The sequence below is a fragment of the Electrona antarctica genome (assembly GCF_951216825.1).
Source record: "Electrona antarctica genome assembly, chromosome: 14".
NCBI lineage: Eukaryota > Metazoa > Chordata > Actinopteri > Myctophiformes > Myctophidae > Electrona > Electrona antarctica.
The window spans coordinates 14,658,607-14,678,941 of record NC_136795.1 but is presented as its reverse complement, the minus strand read 5'-3'; the positions used below and the strand labels follow the sequence as shown (position 1 = coordinate 14,678,941).

Genomic DNA, 20,335 nt, shown 5'->3' with positions numbered 1-20,335 from the left:
CAAGCAAAAACAGGGCCCTGAGTCCCCCCCACCCCCACCCCCCCCCTGGGCTTTTGAAATGACCATCATGGAAGCAGTCTTCGAAAAGGCCTAATCCTCATAACGGCCAGCCCTCTCACCCACCAGAGATTATAGGCTCCAGAGCTGTAGCCATAGTAATAAGTCACTGTCTCTTTCCACAGTGGGATAGCTAGCCTGTCACACGCAGCTAGCCTGTCACACGCAGAGAGACAAACTGATGTGACCAGTTAAGAGAAGTGATGCAAGTCATCTATTGTGAACAGCGGTAGAGCATGAATTATTTACTCATGTTAAGACTTCAATGAATAAATGCATAAATGTTCTCTGAACATTGCTCCTTCTTCTCATCTCGGGCCATGTTTTGGTGGAACTTTGAGAGGGAATTACATAGTCTATAGCTGAACCTTTGATTTTAATGTCCTAAAAACAGGTCATACAGTACATTTTGGAATGTAGAGAAAACGAATAACAAATAACAGAATGAATAATAGATTTTGCTTCTAGACAATGCCCCTGGCTTAGTACAGTAATTGTATTATATTTTGTTCTACTATTATACTTGAATAACTAACAATTTACATATTCTATGTTGTTCATCATCTTTCATCGTCTTTGTGAGAACACAAACATTAAAAAGCAAAACATTTATAAAATATGTACCAACCTAAAGAAAGAACTTTGAACTTTTTGTGTTTTGTTAAAGCAGAAACTCCTCATGCATTACCCCAGTCCTCATGCATTACTCCAGGGGTAACAGTGTTATCGATCACAAATGGAAATGGCTCCTGTGTGCAGAGATGCACCACGCTGTGCAGCCCTGGAGCCTTCTGATGAGAACAGACTGTGCTTTTGAATAAACCTTACAATATTTATCATGATCATTCAGGTGGATTCTGGGGGAATAACCCAATATTTCTGCAAGAGAAACTTACAAGAATCTGCACCAACGTTAAGCCTATACACCACTGAAGAGCTATATCTATGTAGTTAAAGAAAGGTGTTGTTCCTGTCTAACGGTGAAATGCGATTTACACACTGAATTGGATTCAGGATTCAAGATTCAACAACTTGGCCCAAACAAATGACTTACTTGGAGCTGGGTGGATCCATCAATGAATGCAGAGTAGGATAGAAGTACATGCAGAGAGGGGGGGAGGGACAGATTAGTCATTCTTTTCTCATAGCAGGCAGTGCAAAACTTAACACTGTATAAGCACTTAATGATAATTCATACAATGCTTTATATCAATCACGATGTAAAGCAGAGAGAGAGAGATCATGCCAGCTTCCCATTATTATAAACAGTGATTATACTGTAATGCATTATAAATAAATCACACCCGTGTGAAGTGAGTGGTGCAACTCCGTGTGGGGGTCCCCGGGGGGTCCGCGGAAGTTCCAGACCCACAGGAACGCGGCCAGGGTGCCGGCCCGGTTCCGGCGAGCCGCCCCGTGTCCGAAACGTTCGACAAATGACAGAGTTACCGTGTGGGGGTCCCTGGAACATCCAGACCCCCATGAATGTGGCCAGGGGGCTGGCCCGGTTCCGGCGAGCCGCCCCGCGTCCGAAACGGTCGAGAAATGACAGAGTTACCAACCAAGCTATTTTCGTGCTTGGACAGACAGACCCAGGGAAAGACAGACAGACAGACCCAGGGACATACATACGGTAGCTGTGTAATGGAGTGGTTGCACCACTCAAAAATATTATGTATTTCAACTATGAGAATTATAACATTGTCTGACAACAAAATGAGCAATTATGAAGTATTATGATACTTGACCATGCAAGGCTTTAGTAGCCTACTTATGAGTGCTTATAATAAATTACACAGTGTGAGCTTCCCACTTAGGGAACACTTTTTATGAAACCCATTTTATTTAACCTTTAACCAGTAAAAACACATTGAGACAAAGTCAAGTGGGAAAAAGATCTATAATGTCTATAATGCATTACACGCTTAATATCCAGAAACAAGGATGGTGACGTGTTATTCATAGCCTGGGGAGACCCCAACGCATCTGGCCTTTGCATGGACATCTTTCAAGCCTACAAATGTTCTATTGCACTTAAAGCAGTCTCTGAGAGGAGGGCTTCAATAAAATACAGGCAGTGAAAGAACAAAAGACTCAGATGGGAGTGAAGCAAACCTTGGGGCAGGCTGCCAGACACATCAAAGTTGAGAGGGAGATACCTTGCCAGCTGCTCAGGGTGGAAACTTACTGTACTCCAAACAACAAAACAATTGCCGATGCATGACCACACTTATTCCTGCTGGACTGACATATTTGGCAGGAAATGTGCTATCTAATATTCATATTTCAGTTAAAGCTCTGCTTCAGTATGTGAAGGCCAGCAGGTTCCACTTCATCAAACTGTCTCACAAACCACCCAGGAAGTGGGCAAGTGGGTCAAATCCAATATTTTTAACAAGCTGTTGGATATCTCCATACATAGTATTTTAAAGTTTAAATAAGGACTTTTTGGAAGAAAAAAAAGGGGGATATATAACCAAGTATCATTATCAAGAAGGAAGTAGAGTTCTGTCACTAGACCAGTGGTTCTCAAAAGTGTGGTCCGGGGACCTCCAGGGGGCCTTGAGGAGGGGTTCCAGGGGGTCGCCAGCAAAATCTGTTAATAATAGAATCAATATCAGTTTAACCTCTTTAAAGGGATAGTTCACCCCCAAAACATGTTATTTGTGTTTAAGTACACACCCCATGAAGCCTTGAATTCATGGAGATTGTTGTGTTTTTGTCGCAATCCTAAATCAATAATTTGATGACCGGAGGTAAGTAAGTAAGTAGCCTTGCCGAGCCATGAGGCCCATAGGGCAGGAGCCTATCTCCTGTTTCTGTAGCGTGAGGCAGCTTGATGTACAAGTACATCCCCTGGACATGACGCTAGTATGTCGCAGGGATTTACCCCCAATCCAACCCTTGATGCTGAGTGTCAAGCAGGGAGGCACTGGGTCCCATTTTTTAGAGTCTTTGGTATGACCCGGCCGGGGATTGAACCCTGACCTCCCAGTCTCAGGGCGGACACTCTAACCACAAGGCCACTGAGCTGATGACCGGAGGAGAGACAGCAAACTTTTTGTGCAACGGACGACGGGTCTCGACAGGGACGCGTTTTCGTCCCGACGACTCTCTTTCCGCTGCGACATTTCATTTTATTGTCGCGGCGGTCAAGGTCAAAGGTCAAGGTCAAAGTCGCGACGACAAATGAAACGTCGCAGCGGAAAGAGAGTCGTCAGGACGAAAACGCGTCCCTGTCGAGACGCGTCGTCCGTCGCACAAAGAGTTAGCTCCTCCTGGACCGGAGACTCAATGGAGACTGCGCTGGTCATCAAATTATTGCCTCAGGGATGCGATAAAAATGAACAGAAATGTTATTCAAGACTCTATGGCAACCCATGGAGCCTTGAATTCTTTTTTTGTTCATTTTAGCAATCGATAGGAAAAGAAAGTATTTTTGTTATCTTGTATGGGGTCCCTGGCACAACATATTTTCAGATGGGATTCTGCGGCAAAATACATGTATCAATTTGGAGGTCTTTGACAAGTTTGAGAACCACTGACAGCACAAGAGAGGAAAGTCTACATGGAGATGGACTTTTGATGGTGTTGCCAAGCAACGGTAAACTCTAGCCACTGGAGCTATCTAGTACGTATACTACAGTTAACATAAAACTGTCTGTTATAAATTCTTAATTCCACTTCTCACTGAAGAACAGACAACTTGCGTTGCCCACTCATATTTCTGTTTGGCACCACAACACAGCCATTTAATTGTTTGACTTCCATGTTTGTTGACACTGTGAATGGCATCTGCATGCTCATGATCACGTAGTGGCGCATGCAGACGCTCCCTTTGGCCAGACATTCATAATAACATTGTGTAGTTTATTTGCTGATCTCATAAAGTGAGTATGTTTGCGATTAGAGAGATAATCTGTGAAATGCCTTCTTATGTGTGTTATGCAAAGCTGAAATCAGAATCTGTTTAGCATTTTAACCACATGGACGCTAGCATCCATATTCTGGGCATGTCATAATAGGCGAACATTCAGCGACAACAGGTAAACATTCAGCAAAAATGGCTGATCTACAAGCTCACAGCTCGCCGCAACCTCGTTGTAACCTTGTAGATTTGCCATTCTCCCGGCAAAAACATCTGGTGCAGGGCAATAAACGGCGGGGATCAAATACAGACCCCTGGGTGAAGGCAGTCAACAAAGTATATCGGGGTCGTTAAAACACCTGTGAGTGCAAACTTATCAGATTTGACATTGAATTACTATGTTCCGAGTGTACCGACCTTCCACATGCTGGCTTCCTTGCCGTACACAAGAGCCATGTTGTCCACTTTGTTCCTCTGGATGCTGAGCCGCTCCGTCTCGTTCAGCTCCTCCGCCACAAAGCCCATAAAGGAGTTGTCTGGGGTGTGAGCTGCCAAGGACAAACGGTAAAAGCACTGCCTGGAACATGGCACCTCTAAATCAAGTCATGTCTCGATAAAAGGTGACACGTTGTGGCAGCGTGGCAGGAACCCCGCAATTTGGATCTGCTCTTCAATTACACCCAAGGGCATTGTGTCGTGTCTCACTCAGGACATAAAACTGCAATGCCACGGTGACAGATGATGATAAGGAAGTCTACCACAACCGTGGGATGTCAAGTGGAGAGGAGGGAAACAATAAACAGCTTTTCAGCCTGTTCTGAGACCAGAGATAAAAGCTGACATCTCGCAGAGTGTTGGGCTTGTAATAACAATAAGCATTTCCAAAGCAGCGGGGGCTGCCACAGAGCCTCTGTTCACTGAGTTAATTGGAGGCACAGCTGAAGTTTCCTCTGGCTCCAGTAAACACTGCTGGATATCCTGTGATTATCATCCATCACTGGATTTGTCATTTATTTTTGCGTTTGCTCGGTGTGCGCGCACAAGGAGCGTGCACATCATTTCATGTATGTGTGCAGCATATAGTGTTATAGTGTGTTTGCATTTGTGTGCATGCGAAACAATGCACGTGATTATGGGCCCCAGTGTGCAGATCGAGGAATCTGTGCATGAACAAGCAGCTGTTCTGAATGTCTCTGAATGTCTCTCCTCAACTCTCTCTGTGAGGGGCCTGGGGCACTACTACAGCCGCATGCACAGTGCATGTACTTTATGCTCACACACACACACACACAAAGACACACACATTATTTTAAAGCTACAATCTGGCACTTATTTCAATGAATATTATGCACAAATATTATTTTAACTAAAGTTGAATGATAATACAACTAGCACATGTGCAGTGGTTGGTGGTGGTTTCCCTACTCTTTAAATTGAAAGGACCCTGGTGTCATTGGACAGCATACAGTATTAACTGCTATCTAGCAGTTTAAATATCGTTGCAGTTAGCTCTCTTCAGCAGGAGACAACGGACATAAAATGGTTATGGTTTGTAGTAAAAAAACCATTAGCCTCGAATTAGGCTTTGAGCTGGCAAACAGCAAACATTCTTTTCAGTCTCTCAGAAAGTAATTTGTCAAACAGCAGAATGGGTAAATCAAAGGTCCACTTACGGAACATGGTCATGTACTGTTTACAGTTGAGATTCCAGTATCCCCAGTTGGTCCTGTAGCCGTGCAGAGTGGCGTACTCCTCGTGGTTATAGGCTGGCTCCGTGCCAAAAGTATCAATCACTCGGATGTGGCACCTGGACGACAGCGGGGAGAGCCACCCAGAGTCACAGCATGTCCTGGGCTATCAACACATTGCATGCAATCCATTCAAATGATGGGCTAGCATCACAGCCAAGACAACGCATGCTATCCATTCGAGAGAGAGAGAGAAGAACAGTAACGAAAAACAAACATAGCATCTCCTCGATGAACACATATGCATGCACAAGAACCAGCCAGAAAGACGACGACAACATGGGAAAAAAGAGGCACGAGTCTGCATCAGACAACTGTCACTTTCTCTGTCAGATCATGTCAAACAAACAATATTGTTATTGTGAGTTATGAAAGCTCAACCCCACCCCCCACCCCTGCCTGACTCAGAAGCTTTGGCTCGTAAAGCCATCATTGGGTGATAAATGTCCTGTTCTGTCCTGTCTCCACGCCAGTTCGCCCTGATTGAGCGACACTCAGCCAGGCCTCCAGGTAGGGGGTTTGGCTTTAAACCACAGCCTGATTTAGACTGCTACAGAAACCCCCACCCCTCATCCTTTTTTGTACTGGGTGCAGATCAAGTCACGAGCCAGGGCTGTGATCGAGGCAGCCACATGGATGCTCCCAAACACATGCATCGTATTGGCTTTCACAACAAAAGTGATACAAACTAACCATTTCTCTCAATGAGAGACTCTCATTTGACTTGGAAATGCTACAATTAAGCCTCTCTGATGCTGGCTGTGGAGGCAACTTATCAACAGGGAAGAGGCCATATTGTTCTGTCAACATCAAGGAAAGGGCCTAATAAATTGGTTTATCTTGATGTCACACCAGATTATACTCAAACAGAAACGCAGAGTGGAAGAAGGTCTTATAAAAGGCTTTTATGGTGAGAAGGGAATGCCATTATATTATGGTCATCACACAGTCTGAAAATCAAAGTCTGTGTGTGTGTGTGTGTGTGTGTGTGCGTGCGTGCGTGCGTGCGTGCGTGCGTGCGTGCGTGCGTGCGTGCGTGCGTGCGTGCGTGCGTGCGTGCGTGCGTGCGTGCGTGCGTGCGTGCGTGGTATGAGAGAGAGAGTGGGGTAGGGGGGATCAATGGTTGCAATCTGATTTGTCAATGGCCTGAATCTCTGAGCAGGCTCAGGTCCTGGTGAGGAAATTAAAATATCGGTCTTTTCAACCACTGACAGTTGATAAGTATCGGCCACCTTGGACTGACAGTGATGAGAATCAATGCAGGCTTCCAGGCAGCCCGTGCCAGGGCCAGGGTAAGGAGGTTTGGAGGAAGAAAACGATCGATTTCCTGAGAAATGTCTACGGTTGCTGCTTCTGTTTTAACAAGTGGCGTGTGCTCGCCTCGTCCTCGTGTGTGTGTGTGTGTGTTTTAGAGGGGAAAAGATGATCCAGCTGCAAAGGAAAGCAGCTCCATGTTGCTGCGCCACACGCTAATTAGCCTCTCTACAGCAAAACATCAAATGTGTTTGTTTTTGGTTTTCATAAGCCTACTGCATCACTTGAAAGATTTGCGTTTATTTTTCTGTTCCTTCTTCATAATTTTCGTTAAAGTGAATACTGTGACATCCCCGGTTCCTCGTTAGAAGTAAAAAGCAATAGGAATGCCGTTTCAGAGTGTCCATTACCAATAATCAGGGGACAAGTTCACAACAAATTTTGCTTGTTGCAGCATATACAAGACAACAAAGGGAGTTGTATTCTAACCAAAGTAGTGCTACTCAATCTTAACTACATACAATTTAAACCAATATTTGTGTACCATAAAATGTACTCCAACATTCCTTATATACTCTTAATGCACTTATACATCTGTGTACAGCTTACATAAGTACTTAACACTGAGCTACAGTAAAAGAGAACAAGGCACAATTGTGCCAATGCTGTCATATTTCTACACCTACAGTAATCCACTGTGTTGAGACACTGCATGGATTCACTTGTGATAGCATTTTGCTGGCGAAGAGGCAGTGTTTGTATAGTCTACCGACCTGGTCTGACCTAGACCAACCAGCCAATAAACCAATAATCAACTAATACACCAGAACAAAAGACAATTAGCAAATGGATGCAACCGATTATACACTAAGGCCAGAGAATTGGCACAGCATTCTGTATGTCAAGAGAGAGAGAGTAAGGCAGGAACTGATGTCTGTAGTGGACGAAAGAAGATGGATACAATAGAGATGGAATGAGAAAACGTGCGAGACAGAGACAGACATGAGCGTAAAGACTGACTTGTGTTTTCTCAGAGAAAGACCCATCTGCTGTTTCATCTGCTGCATGCCATGGTAGTCGGTATAGATGAGGTCAAAGGGCAACGGTCCTGTCAGAGGGCAGCTTCCTCTGCCTGGAGGGACTCCCACAAACCTATACAGAGGTTACACACAGTTCACTGTCCAGTTATGGAATGTGCAAAACAGTGAAAACCACTGTATACATGATCAATATCCATATGACAAATCAGTGAACAGGTATATAGAAGCATAAAAGGCTATACGCATAGAAGCAATCTAATTAAGCAAATATGAGGACATTATCAATTAACATTATACATAATACAATAACAACGCTGTATGAACATAATATGAAAAAATAGCAAAACTGTATGTATGTAATGTACTGTATACTATAAAGGCAAGTAAGAGAGTGGGAAATAAATAATAACAAGAGTGAGAGCCGCAGTAGCAATGTAGGTTTCATCCACTCATATCTTTTGCAAAATCTGGCCTGTGGTACTAGAGGAAAGCACAATGACACAATTGTGAAATGTTGTGAGCTTTTACATGTACTTTTGGTGCACAACACGACACCAAGTACTGTATAACTAAGTATAACTCTTAACACTCCCAATATTGGTAGAGTTGTGTGAATAAATGTGTGCAATGTTGGTGCATTTGTGTGTATGTCTGGGTGCGTGCCTGAGAGGGTGAGAAAAAAGGGAGAAATTGTGTTTTGAGGACCATCAGAGCTCTCAGCGATTTGAAGGCAGAACCAGTCAATCAAGCATACAGAATTCAACACTACCTGCCATGGCTGTCTCAAAGTGGGGAGTCTCCCAATTTGTCAGCCCAACCTTTTTTGCTCACAGACACACTTCAGCGAGCGAGCGAGGGCACGCACGCACGCACGCACGCACGCACGCACCTGTATTACATTTGTGTGGGTACTGTCAACTGAGTTCCATTGGCTACATTCCTCCTTCTCATCTTGGTATTCCGTGAAAGCACACACACAGGCGCACATGGTGTACACATGAATCAGGCATTTGTTGGGATTATGAAAGGTAGCGAGATGAATGGCGGCAGCATTGATTATAATAAAGCTCTTATTGTGTTCCATGTACATAGACCACACCGGCAAATGCAAGTAACACCTCTCAGCACGCTTACGCTGCATACAAAAGTGTCACTGAAATAAAGGTTGATGTTATCATTAAACTACAGCTGTGTGTCCCATTTGGCGTGCTATACAACAGAACGTCTGTTCTATTATATCTGCCTGTCTCCATCATCTTCACACCCGTCTTATGATCAGTAAACAACTGATAATAACACAGTTCTCTGCTGTGTTGCCAACGAGGCAATCATCAGCCTGCGGTGAGGCAGGACATAAATACAGCACACATTCATTGCTCTGATTTGCCTGCTTTGTTGTCTTCAGAGCTGGGATTCAAGGCAACACTTTGACAAATAGGAAAAAAATACATAATTATGCAAACGCAAACATGTCTTCATTGAAAATCAAAGTGCTGCGAAACACTTATACAGTAATTACAAGAGGGGCTTATTTTTCTCTCACTCATACAGGTACGAGCAACACAATGTCCGCAAGACTATGCAACAACAGGAAAAACAATCACACTCATGTGAAGTAAGGGGCGCTCTTATCATCATACATCACATTCTGTGCTCAGCCAATCAGCTGAGCACATTCCGTGGTCATACACACAAACACACAAAGCTGGGCACAGGAGGGGCTAGTGCCTCTCAAAAGTAAGAATAATAACACTGGACAGTAATGAAATGAAATTATATTTTTTGTGTTCCTTGTCAGTTCATTATTGGATGTTTAGTGTGATGTTGCTTGTACCCTGGATTTTGGTGAATAAAACCTCTAGCATTTAGACTTTCTGCCTCTGCGCCTTCCTGTCCTGCATTTGGGCCCTACCTCCTTGATTCACACCGTGACAGAATCAGTGCGTGCAGTCGTGCACAAATGTATGCTTGCCCACAAGCCAGCAAAGTATCGGCAGTTTTTGAAGGGTATGATGGCGAGAACAACCTTTTAAATGATGCACTTTTTTTTATGAGAATCCAAATCTGTTTATTGGCCAGATATCATTAAAATGAGGAATCTGCCTCATCTGGTACATTGCTCAAAATGAATAACCATAAAAAAGTTATATAAGCATAGTGTGGCACAAGTGGAAAGGCCATGGGGTCACCAAAAGGAATAGAGTTTATCCCGCAATCTGATAAACTATACATTTTTGGCTTGAGGGTGATGCTAGGGTTCTTACTCCATGGAGAAAGTTTCATGAAAATCTGCAAATTAGATTTTTTTTTATAACTTTTGTGCTATAACTTTTGGTTACGCTAGAGGAAAGGCCATGGAGTCACCAAAACCATTGTGGTGCATAGAAAATTACATCCAGCCAGGAATTTTCCAGATGTTGTTGTGATCTTAATGGTGGGCGCACTGGGTGGAAGGACGGACAGATGGACAGACCAACATGGCCATCCTGTTTCTCTGCTGCAAGCAAGTCTAATGTAAGTCAAATACAAAGGTAGTGTGGTAGTATATTAGTCTGCCTTCCATCTGCTACAAATCGAGCCTCAAACTGTGCACAGCTCTACAGCTGCTACTTGTCTGCTACTATCCAGTTGAATTGTCCACTAGTCCCAAAAAATACCCTCAAGAAATGGGTTCCTCCGTATAGGGGAGGCGATCAGCAACAATGACACTGCAATGAGGTCCATGACTTCAAACACATGCTAAGGTTGTTGTGTTGTCATTTAGGACTGCAATCTGGGCTCTGGGACTTATGTACATGTAGCAGAGAGTAATCCTGTCTGAAGCCCAGAAGCCTAACTTCTCCCTGGGCCATGGGGGATTTCCCTTTGCATGAGCGCTAGGTATTTGGTGTCCCATATGGAAGACCAAAGTCAGATTCAAAGTGACACTGCCAGTTCAGTGAATAGTGAATACACACCAGAGTACAATTTAACTTCCCTACATTGATTCTTCAGAGAACTGGACTATTTACAAAGTGAGTGATTATAAAAGTCAAAGTGGTGCCCACAGCCATGTGAAACTGCAAGAGTTAGCAAAGTACCAAAGTAATTGCCTCCCTTCCCAGGAGCTTGATGTAGTTAGAAAATGGACCCTACAGCCCTATTGCCTCTCAACAGAATTGCACTTAGATTCTCCAAACTAAGAAATGTCTGTTATTGCATAGCAAAGGAGGACATCGTTATTTTTTTATTTATCACCTGTCAACCTCCTTTCACATCAAAGAAAGCAAGACTGGCAACAAAACTGAGACAAAGTGAAAAAAGTGATTTCAATAGTGCAGGTCAACAGCATGCTGCATACAGTTCTGACCAATCCGTAAGTAGTGATATTAAACATTGTGAAACCTAAGTGATATTGGACATGTCATTTTAAAAGTGTAACAAAAAAAGATTTCAATTGTTTCACATTTTTTAAGATTTCTCAAAACATTTCTACAAGCTCATAAATCGGTGTGGTGTGAGGTGTTGTGAGATTGTAGACTGCCTATTTTCTAATTGCCATATAAAAGTGTTAACTGGTCAGATGGGTGGGCTCTGGGCTGCAGGCAGCATGTTTAGTTTAATGATCAATCAATCGATGTGTGCTCTGGAACTAACAATTAAAGTTGCCATTTATCACAATGAAAACACATTTCTAAAGGTATTAAAGAAGAAAAAAAATGTATCATTAAAATCTTATTTGCAATATCCTCATTGGCCCCTTGGGAATCGTTGCCTCAAGTGGTTAACACAATATGAAAGTGATCTTCCTCCCTACAGTCTAGCCTTGACCTGCCTTGTTACCTGCTGAATATTTCCCCTACGCTGTCTGCATGAGTGCGGCCAATTGGAGGCTCCACTGAACGGCCACAAGATGAAAAAGAAGCGTGTTTGCACTTGGACTCAAGTGCCCATGCTCTCACCCTTCCCCTCTGCTCTTTCCTTTTGTCTCACACAAACACACAATTGTGCACACACTCACAGACATACAGTACACACACAATTCATTTAATTCACAATTCACAACAAGAATACCTTCGTTCGTTCAATAAAAGCTCATCGATCTTGTTTGGTCGCTGAGTAGTTGGCACTGCAACAACAGGTTCTGTGGTTGGTTCCTCTACAGTAGATGAGATAATGAGCATGCAGTGTGTGACAGCCAGCGGGGTCGGTATGCGGTTTCATCAGTCAAAAAAGAAAAAGGTACTCACAGACCAGACCACCATTTCAATGCTTACACAAACAAAGCGGCTTTTCACCTATGCAATATTTCTCTTCTAGTTCTACAACTCTGCTCTCATGAATAAACAGATGGCACTCGTCAAGAAACCTACAAATGTGCCGTGTGAGAACTTCCCATGTCCTGCCATTGGCAATTCAGTGCATTGTCAGAAACAGAACATTGTTAGTGAGAAAGGGGCATTTGTCAAGGTGTTTGTGATGGCCACATTATGATGGCCACACACACCATGGTAAAACATGGTGGAAACTTGTCTTTTTTGGTTTAATTTAGTTTATATTTATTTGCAGCACTACTACATTCTACATGCGCAAAGGACTACACACAACACAACCGGTTGAATGACACACTGTTTATTGCAATTGTGGTGATGAAATTACGTGACTGGAATGCACATCCATTGTGTTATATTTTGTCAAATGCCAAGTTGTTTTATCAGAAGTTATTTAATGTTTTTATTTTGAGTATCAGTTCAAATGAGTACTGGAGTTTAAATGGCTGGTCACAGAAAGAAGGGCCAGCTGCTTCAGATTGGCTTATAAGGAGCTGGGTAATTGGACTGCACCATGTCCCCTTTGCTTTGGGGATGGGCAGGGGTTTATATTTGAATTTATTATGATTTTGAAGAAATGCATTTTGATAGTTCATTGTATTGTATTGTTAATGATTTAGTGATGTGTTGTAGTGGATTCTGTTGTAGTAATTGTCTCCACCAGGCCGAAGGCATGGGGAGAGAGTATGTTTTGCACTCCGTCCGTGTGTGTGTGTGTGTGTCCGTCCGTCCGTCCATCCTTCCTTCCTTCCGTCCGTCCGTTACCAGCTAATCTCCGGCACCGTTAACCCGGTCGATGCCAAACTTTTTACCTAAAACTGCACTGATCTGCGTGAAACGTTGCATGCACACTCCCTAGAGGCCAAGGACAAACCTTTGACCTGCATTTTCCGCATCTGCCTTTTATAGCGCCACCAGGAGGCCGACTTTTGTAAAACACATTTTTTGATATTACTCCTCCAGATTCTGTCCAAAAATCTCACAAATCGTTACACAGTATCTCTATGGTCATGTCCTCAAGTCAGATCTGTCCGATATTTCATATTCCATCCTAATTGGCTATAATTGGCTTTCACAGTTTGCAAGATTGCCCCGTTTTGAACAAAAGCCTCAAATCACAAACACAGTGTGCAATTTCCGTGAAATTATACACGCACATTTCCACTAGGCCGAGGACGACATGCCACTAATTTTTTCCCCAAATCAGCCTCACGGTGGCGCTATAACAGGCCAATCCTGTTTTTAGCTATAACTGCATCGATCTGTATACAACTTATGTATGCGCACTCCCTAGAGGCCATGGAAAAACATTGTCCCTGCATCCCTCCACATCTGCCGGTTATAGCGCCACCATGAGGCCGATTTCTGCAAAACATATTGCTTATGTTAGTCGCACAGATTTCATCCAAATGTCACGCAAATCGGTACACATGATCTCTGTAGTCATGTGATCAAGACGAGTCTGTTGGATTTCTCAGATTCTACACTGATTGGCTAACATTGCCAGTTTTCAGGAGTGGCCCGTTTTGTACAAAATGCTGCACATGTCCTGCTCATCCAGAATTCTATCCTCATGCTATGAGTGCTCTGCATTTCCTCAACAAAATGAAGAAAATTGTTGCAAAAAACTAACAAACAAAAAATCATGTTTATATTACTCCTAAACATTTTGCCTAACATCTCACACAGTCCTATCCTCCTGGTGGAGACCTGTGCCCAGAAGGGCACTTTTTCTAGTTTGTAGTGTGTTTTTTTCTTGTGGCTTTCACCTTTATTATTTATTTTTTATGGAGGGACAGACAGTAGGCTGACAGGAAAATGGGGAGAGAGATGGGTGGAAGACATGCAGTAAAGGCCGTCGGGATCGGGAGTCCAACCCGCGGCACACTGCCAGACTGGATTACCAGCCAAGATGCCTGGTCCACTGAGCCATGGCCCAGGCCATTTGTAGTGTGTTTAAATGTTATTTGTCTTCCCCTGTGTGTCAATGGTGGTTATGTTCCCCTCATGTCTCATTTTGGTGAGCTCAGTCTTGATGTAATTGTAAGTTCAGTTCTGTGTGTCTTTATTTTGGGCCTAGAATTAATGTTTGTCATACTGTCATGTTTTCACAGAGAAAATAAAAGACAAAAAATACATTTTTAAGAAAACCATACAAGAATCCTGGTGTCTCTCATTGCCGACCAACTCTGGTCCCTGACAGTGTTATATGTTCATTCTATTCAGATTCCCTGAATATATAGAGTTCCTCTGCTGGAGACTTCTTTTCAGTAGCAAAGCAGTATAATTAGCAAGGCTAATCAGTGAATAAAACCGGCAGGGAAAACATGCAATTTCAGGAAAAGATCTGTAAAGCACGGAGAGTTGGAATGGCACATCTGTAGGCGTTCTGTAGTTGGAATGGCACATCTGTAGGCGTTCCCATAGGTTTGTTGATGAGGCACCAACCAGACGAGTGCAAAAGTGTCACCAACGTAATGTAGGTACACTCGACCGGACTGACGTTAATCTAGCAACGGATGTGGCGATCTCCCGGCCCTACCTTGTGTCCTGGCTGTGAATTGACTACTGAAAATGCCTCACTTTCACCTAGAGTACTGTATGGAATTCTTTGGGGAGAAAGTACCATGCTTTTTCACAGAAATGTGAACATGTCAGGATTCATTTCAAGCATGACTGCTTCAAAATAGACTGTTTGCCCCAACTGTGATGAGTTGTGTGGCATTCAAAGTAACTAAGGGTGCCTTGTGCATGTGTGGTGCGTGCGTGTGTGTACTGTAATTCTGCCTTTGGTTCAGGTTAAAATAAATAATTGGTAAATGGTGCATTTATATAGCGCCTTTATCCAAGGCGCTTTACATAGATTGTGCATTACATTCACCCATTCACACACACATTCATACACCGATGGCGGCGGAAGCCATGCAAGGTACCAACCAGCACATCGGGAGCAATTTGGGGTTCAGTGTCTTGCCCAAGGACACTTCGACATGTAGACAGGAGGAGCCGGGATAAGGATTAGGTTAAGCGGGGTCATGTAGTTGTGATGTTTATGGTTAGGGAATGAATGTACAATGTGTGTGCATGCGTGTGTGCGTGCACATGAGTTTAAACACCTCAAAGTACTGAATATGAGTGGATTTAATCCTCTCTTTGATGGTAGAGTTAGGTAGAGTCAATCTGCCACAAACATCCTCAAGGGCCAATGAGCCAGGATGCAAGGCTAAGTGATTAACTGAACCTTGTCAAAGCACAGGTCCCACTTGAAATCTCTTCACTACACATTCAGAGGCTTCAGTTCGTACATCATGTATGTACGTGATATGCTGCCGAAATGAACAGCGTATGGAGTTATATGTTTAAATGCCATGTTCCCGCACGTCCCTGAAACTGTTTTTGCACTAATGCCGGAGCACTTATACTTGTGAGTGTATAACAGTGTAGTCTGTAGTGTGTACACAAATTCACAAGAAACTGCTCGTACATCCAGACAAGCTGCTGTTCAAGGCCTTAATTGGATATGCAAATCCATGAAAACGTTAAGAGGAGCCGAAAATGGATAAAAAATTGCCAGAGCCAAGAAATGTGTCATGAGCAGAGGTAGAGCAAGGCAGCTCACAAGGAAGCACTCGCGCGCGCACGCACGCACACGCACGCGCACGCACGCGCACGCACGCACACGCACACGCACACACATACACACACACAGTGTGAAAAGCTCTAGAATAAAAGACACCTGAGGTTGACAGTCTTGCTGAGACAACTGACAAGGCAATGAGAAACATAACAGGCTTGGATAAATTAGCTGGATCCACTACCAGGTACAATAATTGCAATAATACAATCTTTTTTTTAACACCTTTCATAGAAAACATGCACCTCACATGCTTTTTCAGTACATTTAAGATGGAACGGTTTCAAAGAAAGTAAACTGAATGTAGAACATTTGCCATAAATTGGTGCTATAGAAAAGCTAGATAAAAATATATATTAAGTGTATAGTTTAAAGGTTTCAACAGAGCCTGCCTCTATAATATTTTTAGGCATAAGGCGTTCCATAATTTGAGAGTATAATTAAAGACGTCTGCACCTCTAATTTTCTTTTGGGTAGAGCTATGCATATTTAGCATATTTAGCTAAATCTGCAAATTAAAGCTCAGTGAAAGAAAGTGAGAGCATCAGCCAGATTCAAAGAGAGAGAAAGAGACAGAGTAAGACAAAGAAAGAGAGATAGATGGAGAGTGAGAAAGAATTACTTAGCAAAGTGCATTTGCACTTATCTGGAATTGTCCATGGCAACATCAGAGTAATCTAGTAAGAGAGTAATGACACTCCCGTTGACTGGAATGGAATGCGGAAGTGCTCATTCTATCTCAATGGAATAGTTCCAGCCATAGGAGCAATGTTTGGAACTATCGCCCATAGGCACCCGCTTTGCGGCGAGATCAAAGCGTGTCACCACTCTCTTACTAGATTACTCTGGGCAACATTACACATTATAACTATTAGGAGCAGTGAATGCCATTAACCCAGTGCCTGGGAAGCGGGTTAGGGGTTTTTGCAAAAAAATAATTGCTAATGAGGTTTAGAATATTTAGAACACTTTCCTGAGGGTCTTTATGTGTGTAATATGTGGTTTTAGATATTTTAGATTTTTGCAGTGAGCCCAGTGTCTCTGATGTCATGGACACTGGGCTCACTTACTTCCGGGACTACTATTCCCATAATGCTTTGGTGCACTGCTCCTCCTTGTGGATAGGGGGAGGGCTGTCTTACTGAGACAACATGTAGTCCAGGAAGTAAGTGAGCCCAGTTTCCATGACATCAGAGACACTGGGCTCACTGCTCAAATCTAAAAATCTAAGTCCACATATTACACAATTTACAATTACAATTTAAGGCATTTAGCAGACGCTCTTAATCCAGAGCGACTTACATTAAGCAAGAACAAAAAAAAAAAGCATGGGAATATATCACATATATAAAAAGCATTTATCATGAAACATGTGTAAGCTAAGAACATAACAGTGGAATATCTATATCATGAAAAACTGTACATATAAACTATACATATACTATACTATGCAATTTACAATACACACATAAAGACCCCAAGGAAAGTGTTCTAAATCTTCTAAACGTCATTAACATATATATATATTTTGCAAAAAGGGTGAAGTTTCCCTTTAAGTGTCTTGCTCAGGGACACTTCGACACATAGACTTGGCGAGCCAAGGGTCGAACCAGCGACCTTCCGATTCCCAGAAGGTCCCTCTACCCACTCAGTTACAGCCGCCCGTAAAGAATTGTGATACGGAGAGTCAGAAAGAGAGCGAGGCAGAGTCAGAGAGACAGAGTGACATGGCACAGTTCTACGGCTGTAGAATAAAGCAGTATGCGTCCAGCAGTGAGGAGAATTAGCTGCAGCAGTTGCAGGGGCACGTTATGGAGAGGTTGGGGGGCGCTGGGGCCATGAAGCTCACATGGGGGGCTGAAGGTGAAGGCCTCACGGTGAGAAAGAAATGACACAGGCCTCAAGGAGAGCATTAACGTGCCAGTGTAGAAGATAACGGGCAGGCTGGCAGCGATAAATGTGACGCCCTGCATGCTAATTGACCACTGAAGACAGGAGAGGGGATGTCATCAATCTGTTACCAAAAAATGCCAGGCTCGCCCCTCGCGGGCAGTAAACAGCTGCAGTGTAGCACTTTGAGCCTCTTTTATATCCTTTCCTTCCTCTGGGCTATATTTTCTCTGTTGTTTTATTTAGCCAAGTGTCATCTGCCTGTTCCTCTGGCTCGATAAGTGGCATTTTGTCGGGGGAAAAGAAAGATCAATTAGAGAGAGAGAATAACAGCGAAACAAATTAATGTCACGATGGCTGAAGGGCATCAATAAGAATGTTGTTCTTTCTCCCATGCTGCTATTTAATAGCTCATCAAAATTTAAACAACATTACAGAATGAAAAGATGAGACAGTTCCCACGTAAGCCCTAGCCTATATCAAGGGGAGAACCTCCTGCGCTGGAATTGAAGCTTGGTTCTCGCTCAGCCTGCTGTTCCCGTTAATGGCCCAACAGATGTCGCTATTTCACCTTCTACTGGTCGCAATACATTATAATCTAGTCAATGAGGTTTTGGGCGGACTTTATACTTGTTATTATTACCTTAGTAAACCTTTTCATGAACACTTTTCAATCATTTTAAATCATCATGATACAGTATGTGTTTAGTACATTTTGGTGCCATTCATTTGGACATTAATGATAAAGTAGGGTATGTTTCTAGGGTGTCGACCTGTTCTACCAAGTTCCCTCGCTTCGGTTGCAGCCAATAGCACTTCTATTTGCATTTCGGACCGGATATGGATATGGAAAGATTGCGGATTTGAAATGGCTGAAAAACAGGCTTCAAAACGGGTCTGTAGAAACCAATGGCGTCACTTTGTTTATTTTTTACAGTCTCTCTCTATGGCCTATATGCTGTGGCACGTTGTGAGCTTGGGGATCTACTATTTTCACTAGTATAGAAACTTGAGAAGTTTGAGAAAATAAATCAAAAAAATATATTTATTTTGGTAAATTATTATTTTGCTAAATTCGCACATGGCGGAGAAATGGCGCATTCATCTCCCATATCCTGTATAAATGATCCAATTCAGTGAAACAGAGAAGAAATAGGTTTGTTCCACAATCGCAACCTCATTCAGAGACACATTTTAGGTCCATTTTCATCATCTGATTGTCACCTGATGTGATTCAAGATTTTGATCACCCCATGCAATCACAATCTACACTTGGTCATTTTGTCAAAGTGCCACGAGCTGCATCACATTGTGAACATTCGGGGGCGGGCGGGGGCTATTTTCAAACCACCGTTTCCACTTTTCACCTCAAAGCAGTGAAACAAAAGCACTTCAATGGAAAGGCTGGAGGGGGAGAGAGAGAGAGAGAGAGAGAGAGAGAGCATCGTTGCTCGCAGGCAGACACAACCTGCAAACTGGCAGCATAATAAGCCTCACACTGATTTGTAGAGATCTAAAGGAAAATCAGCAGTGCTTTAAACTTGGTTTTGCTTACAGCCCAGAATGTGTCTGGAGTCTTACATCATCAGAGTGCACTGTTCAGGCTAGGTCATGGGATTACAGACTCGTTTGATCACACCTGATGCTTGATTCAGGTGTGTGTGTGTGTGTGTGTGTGTGTGTGTGTGTGTGTGTGTGTGTGTGTGTGTGTGTGTGTGTGTGTGTGTGTGTGTGTGTGTGTGTGTGTGTGTGTGTGCGTTACCGTGCGTGCGTGCATGTGTGTGTGTTACAGTGCATGTTAGTTGTTGACACATGCACAGTTGCACCCGGTCACTCACAATGTCACAATATTGGCTACACTCTGTATACTGACAGCTGAATGTTGTGTACTATGGGTGAACCTGAGAGATGTAGAGATGTGTGTGTGTGTGTGTGTGTGTGTGTGTGTGTGTGTGTGTGTGTGTGTGTGTGTGTGTGTGTGTGTGTGTGTGTGTGTGTGTGTGTGTGTGTGTGTGTGTGTGTGCGTTAGAGAAACTTTATATATGAGAGAGACAGACAGACAGACAGAGTGAGAGAGAGAGAGAGAGAGAGAGATGGATCTTAACGGACTTGTCCTTCCTTGACTCCACATTTCTACACCCCTTCAACCAAAAGTGTTGCCAAATCCTCCCACGCTTGTCCTTCCCATCTTTCATTTCCACTGTGTGTGCGTGCGTGCGTGCGTGCGTGCGTGCGTGCGTGCGTGCGTGCGTGCGTGCGTGCGTGCGTGCGTGCGTGCATGCGTGCGTGTGTTTTGTGTGTGTTGCATTCGGTGGGTGGACCAACAGAGATTCCTCTACACAAAGCATTGAGAGAGCAAAGCTGGTTGACGGTGGTAGTTGGATGGCAGGCAGGCAAAGAGAGAGAGCGCGAATGCATGCATGCGTGTGTGCGTGCGTGCGTGCCTGTGTGTGTTTTGTGTGTGTTGCATTCAGTGGGTGGACCAACAGAGATTCCTCTACACAAAGCATTGAGAGAGCAAAGCTGGTTGACGG

At 43.4% G+C, this 20,335-nt stretch overlaps 1 protein-coding gene across 1 annotated transcript in view; it reads right to left on the bottom strand.

The window, feature by feature from the left end:
* The window catches only part of mgat5b (alpha-1,6-mannosylglycoprotein 6-beta-N-acetylglucosaminyltransferase B), an 84,554-nt gene that overhangs the window by 18,695 nt on the left and 45,524 nt on the right, over positions 1-20,335 (bottom strand). Inside the window, exons 9-11 of the mRNA XM_079519653.1 lie at positions 7,948-8,079; positions 5,599-5,732; positions 4,339-4,473 (exon numbers count right to left, since the gene is read on the bottom strand). Coding sequence (XP_079375779.1) covers positions 4,339-4,473; positions 5,599-5,732; positions 7,948-8,079 — 401 coding nt within the window. The remainder of the gene's footprint in view (positions 1-4,338; positions 4,474-5,598; positions 5,733-7,947; positions 8,080-20,335) is intronic.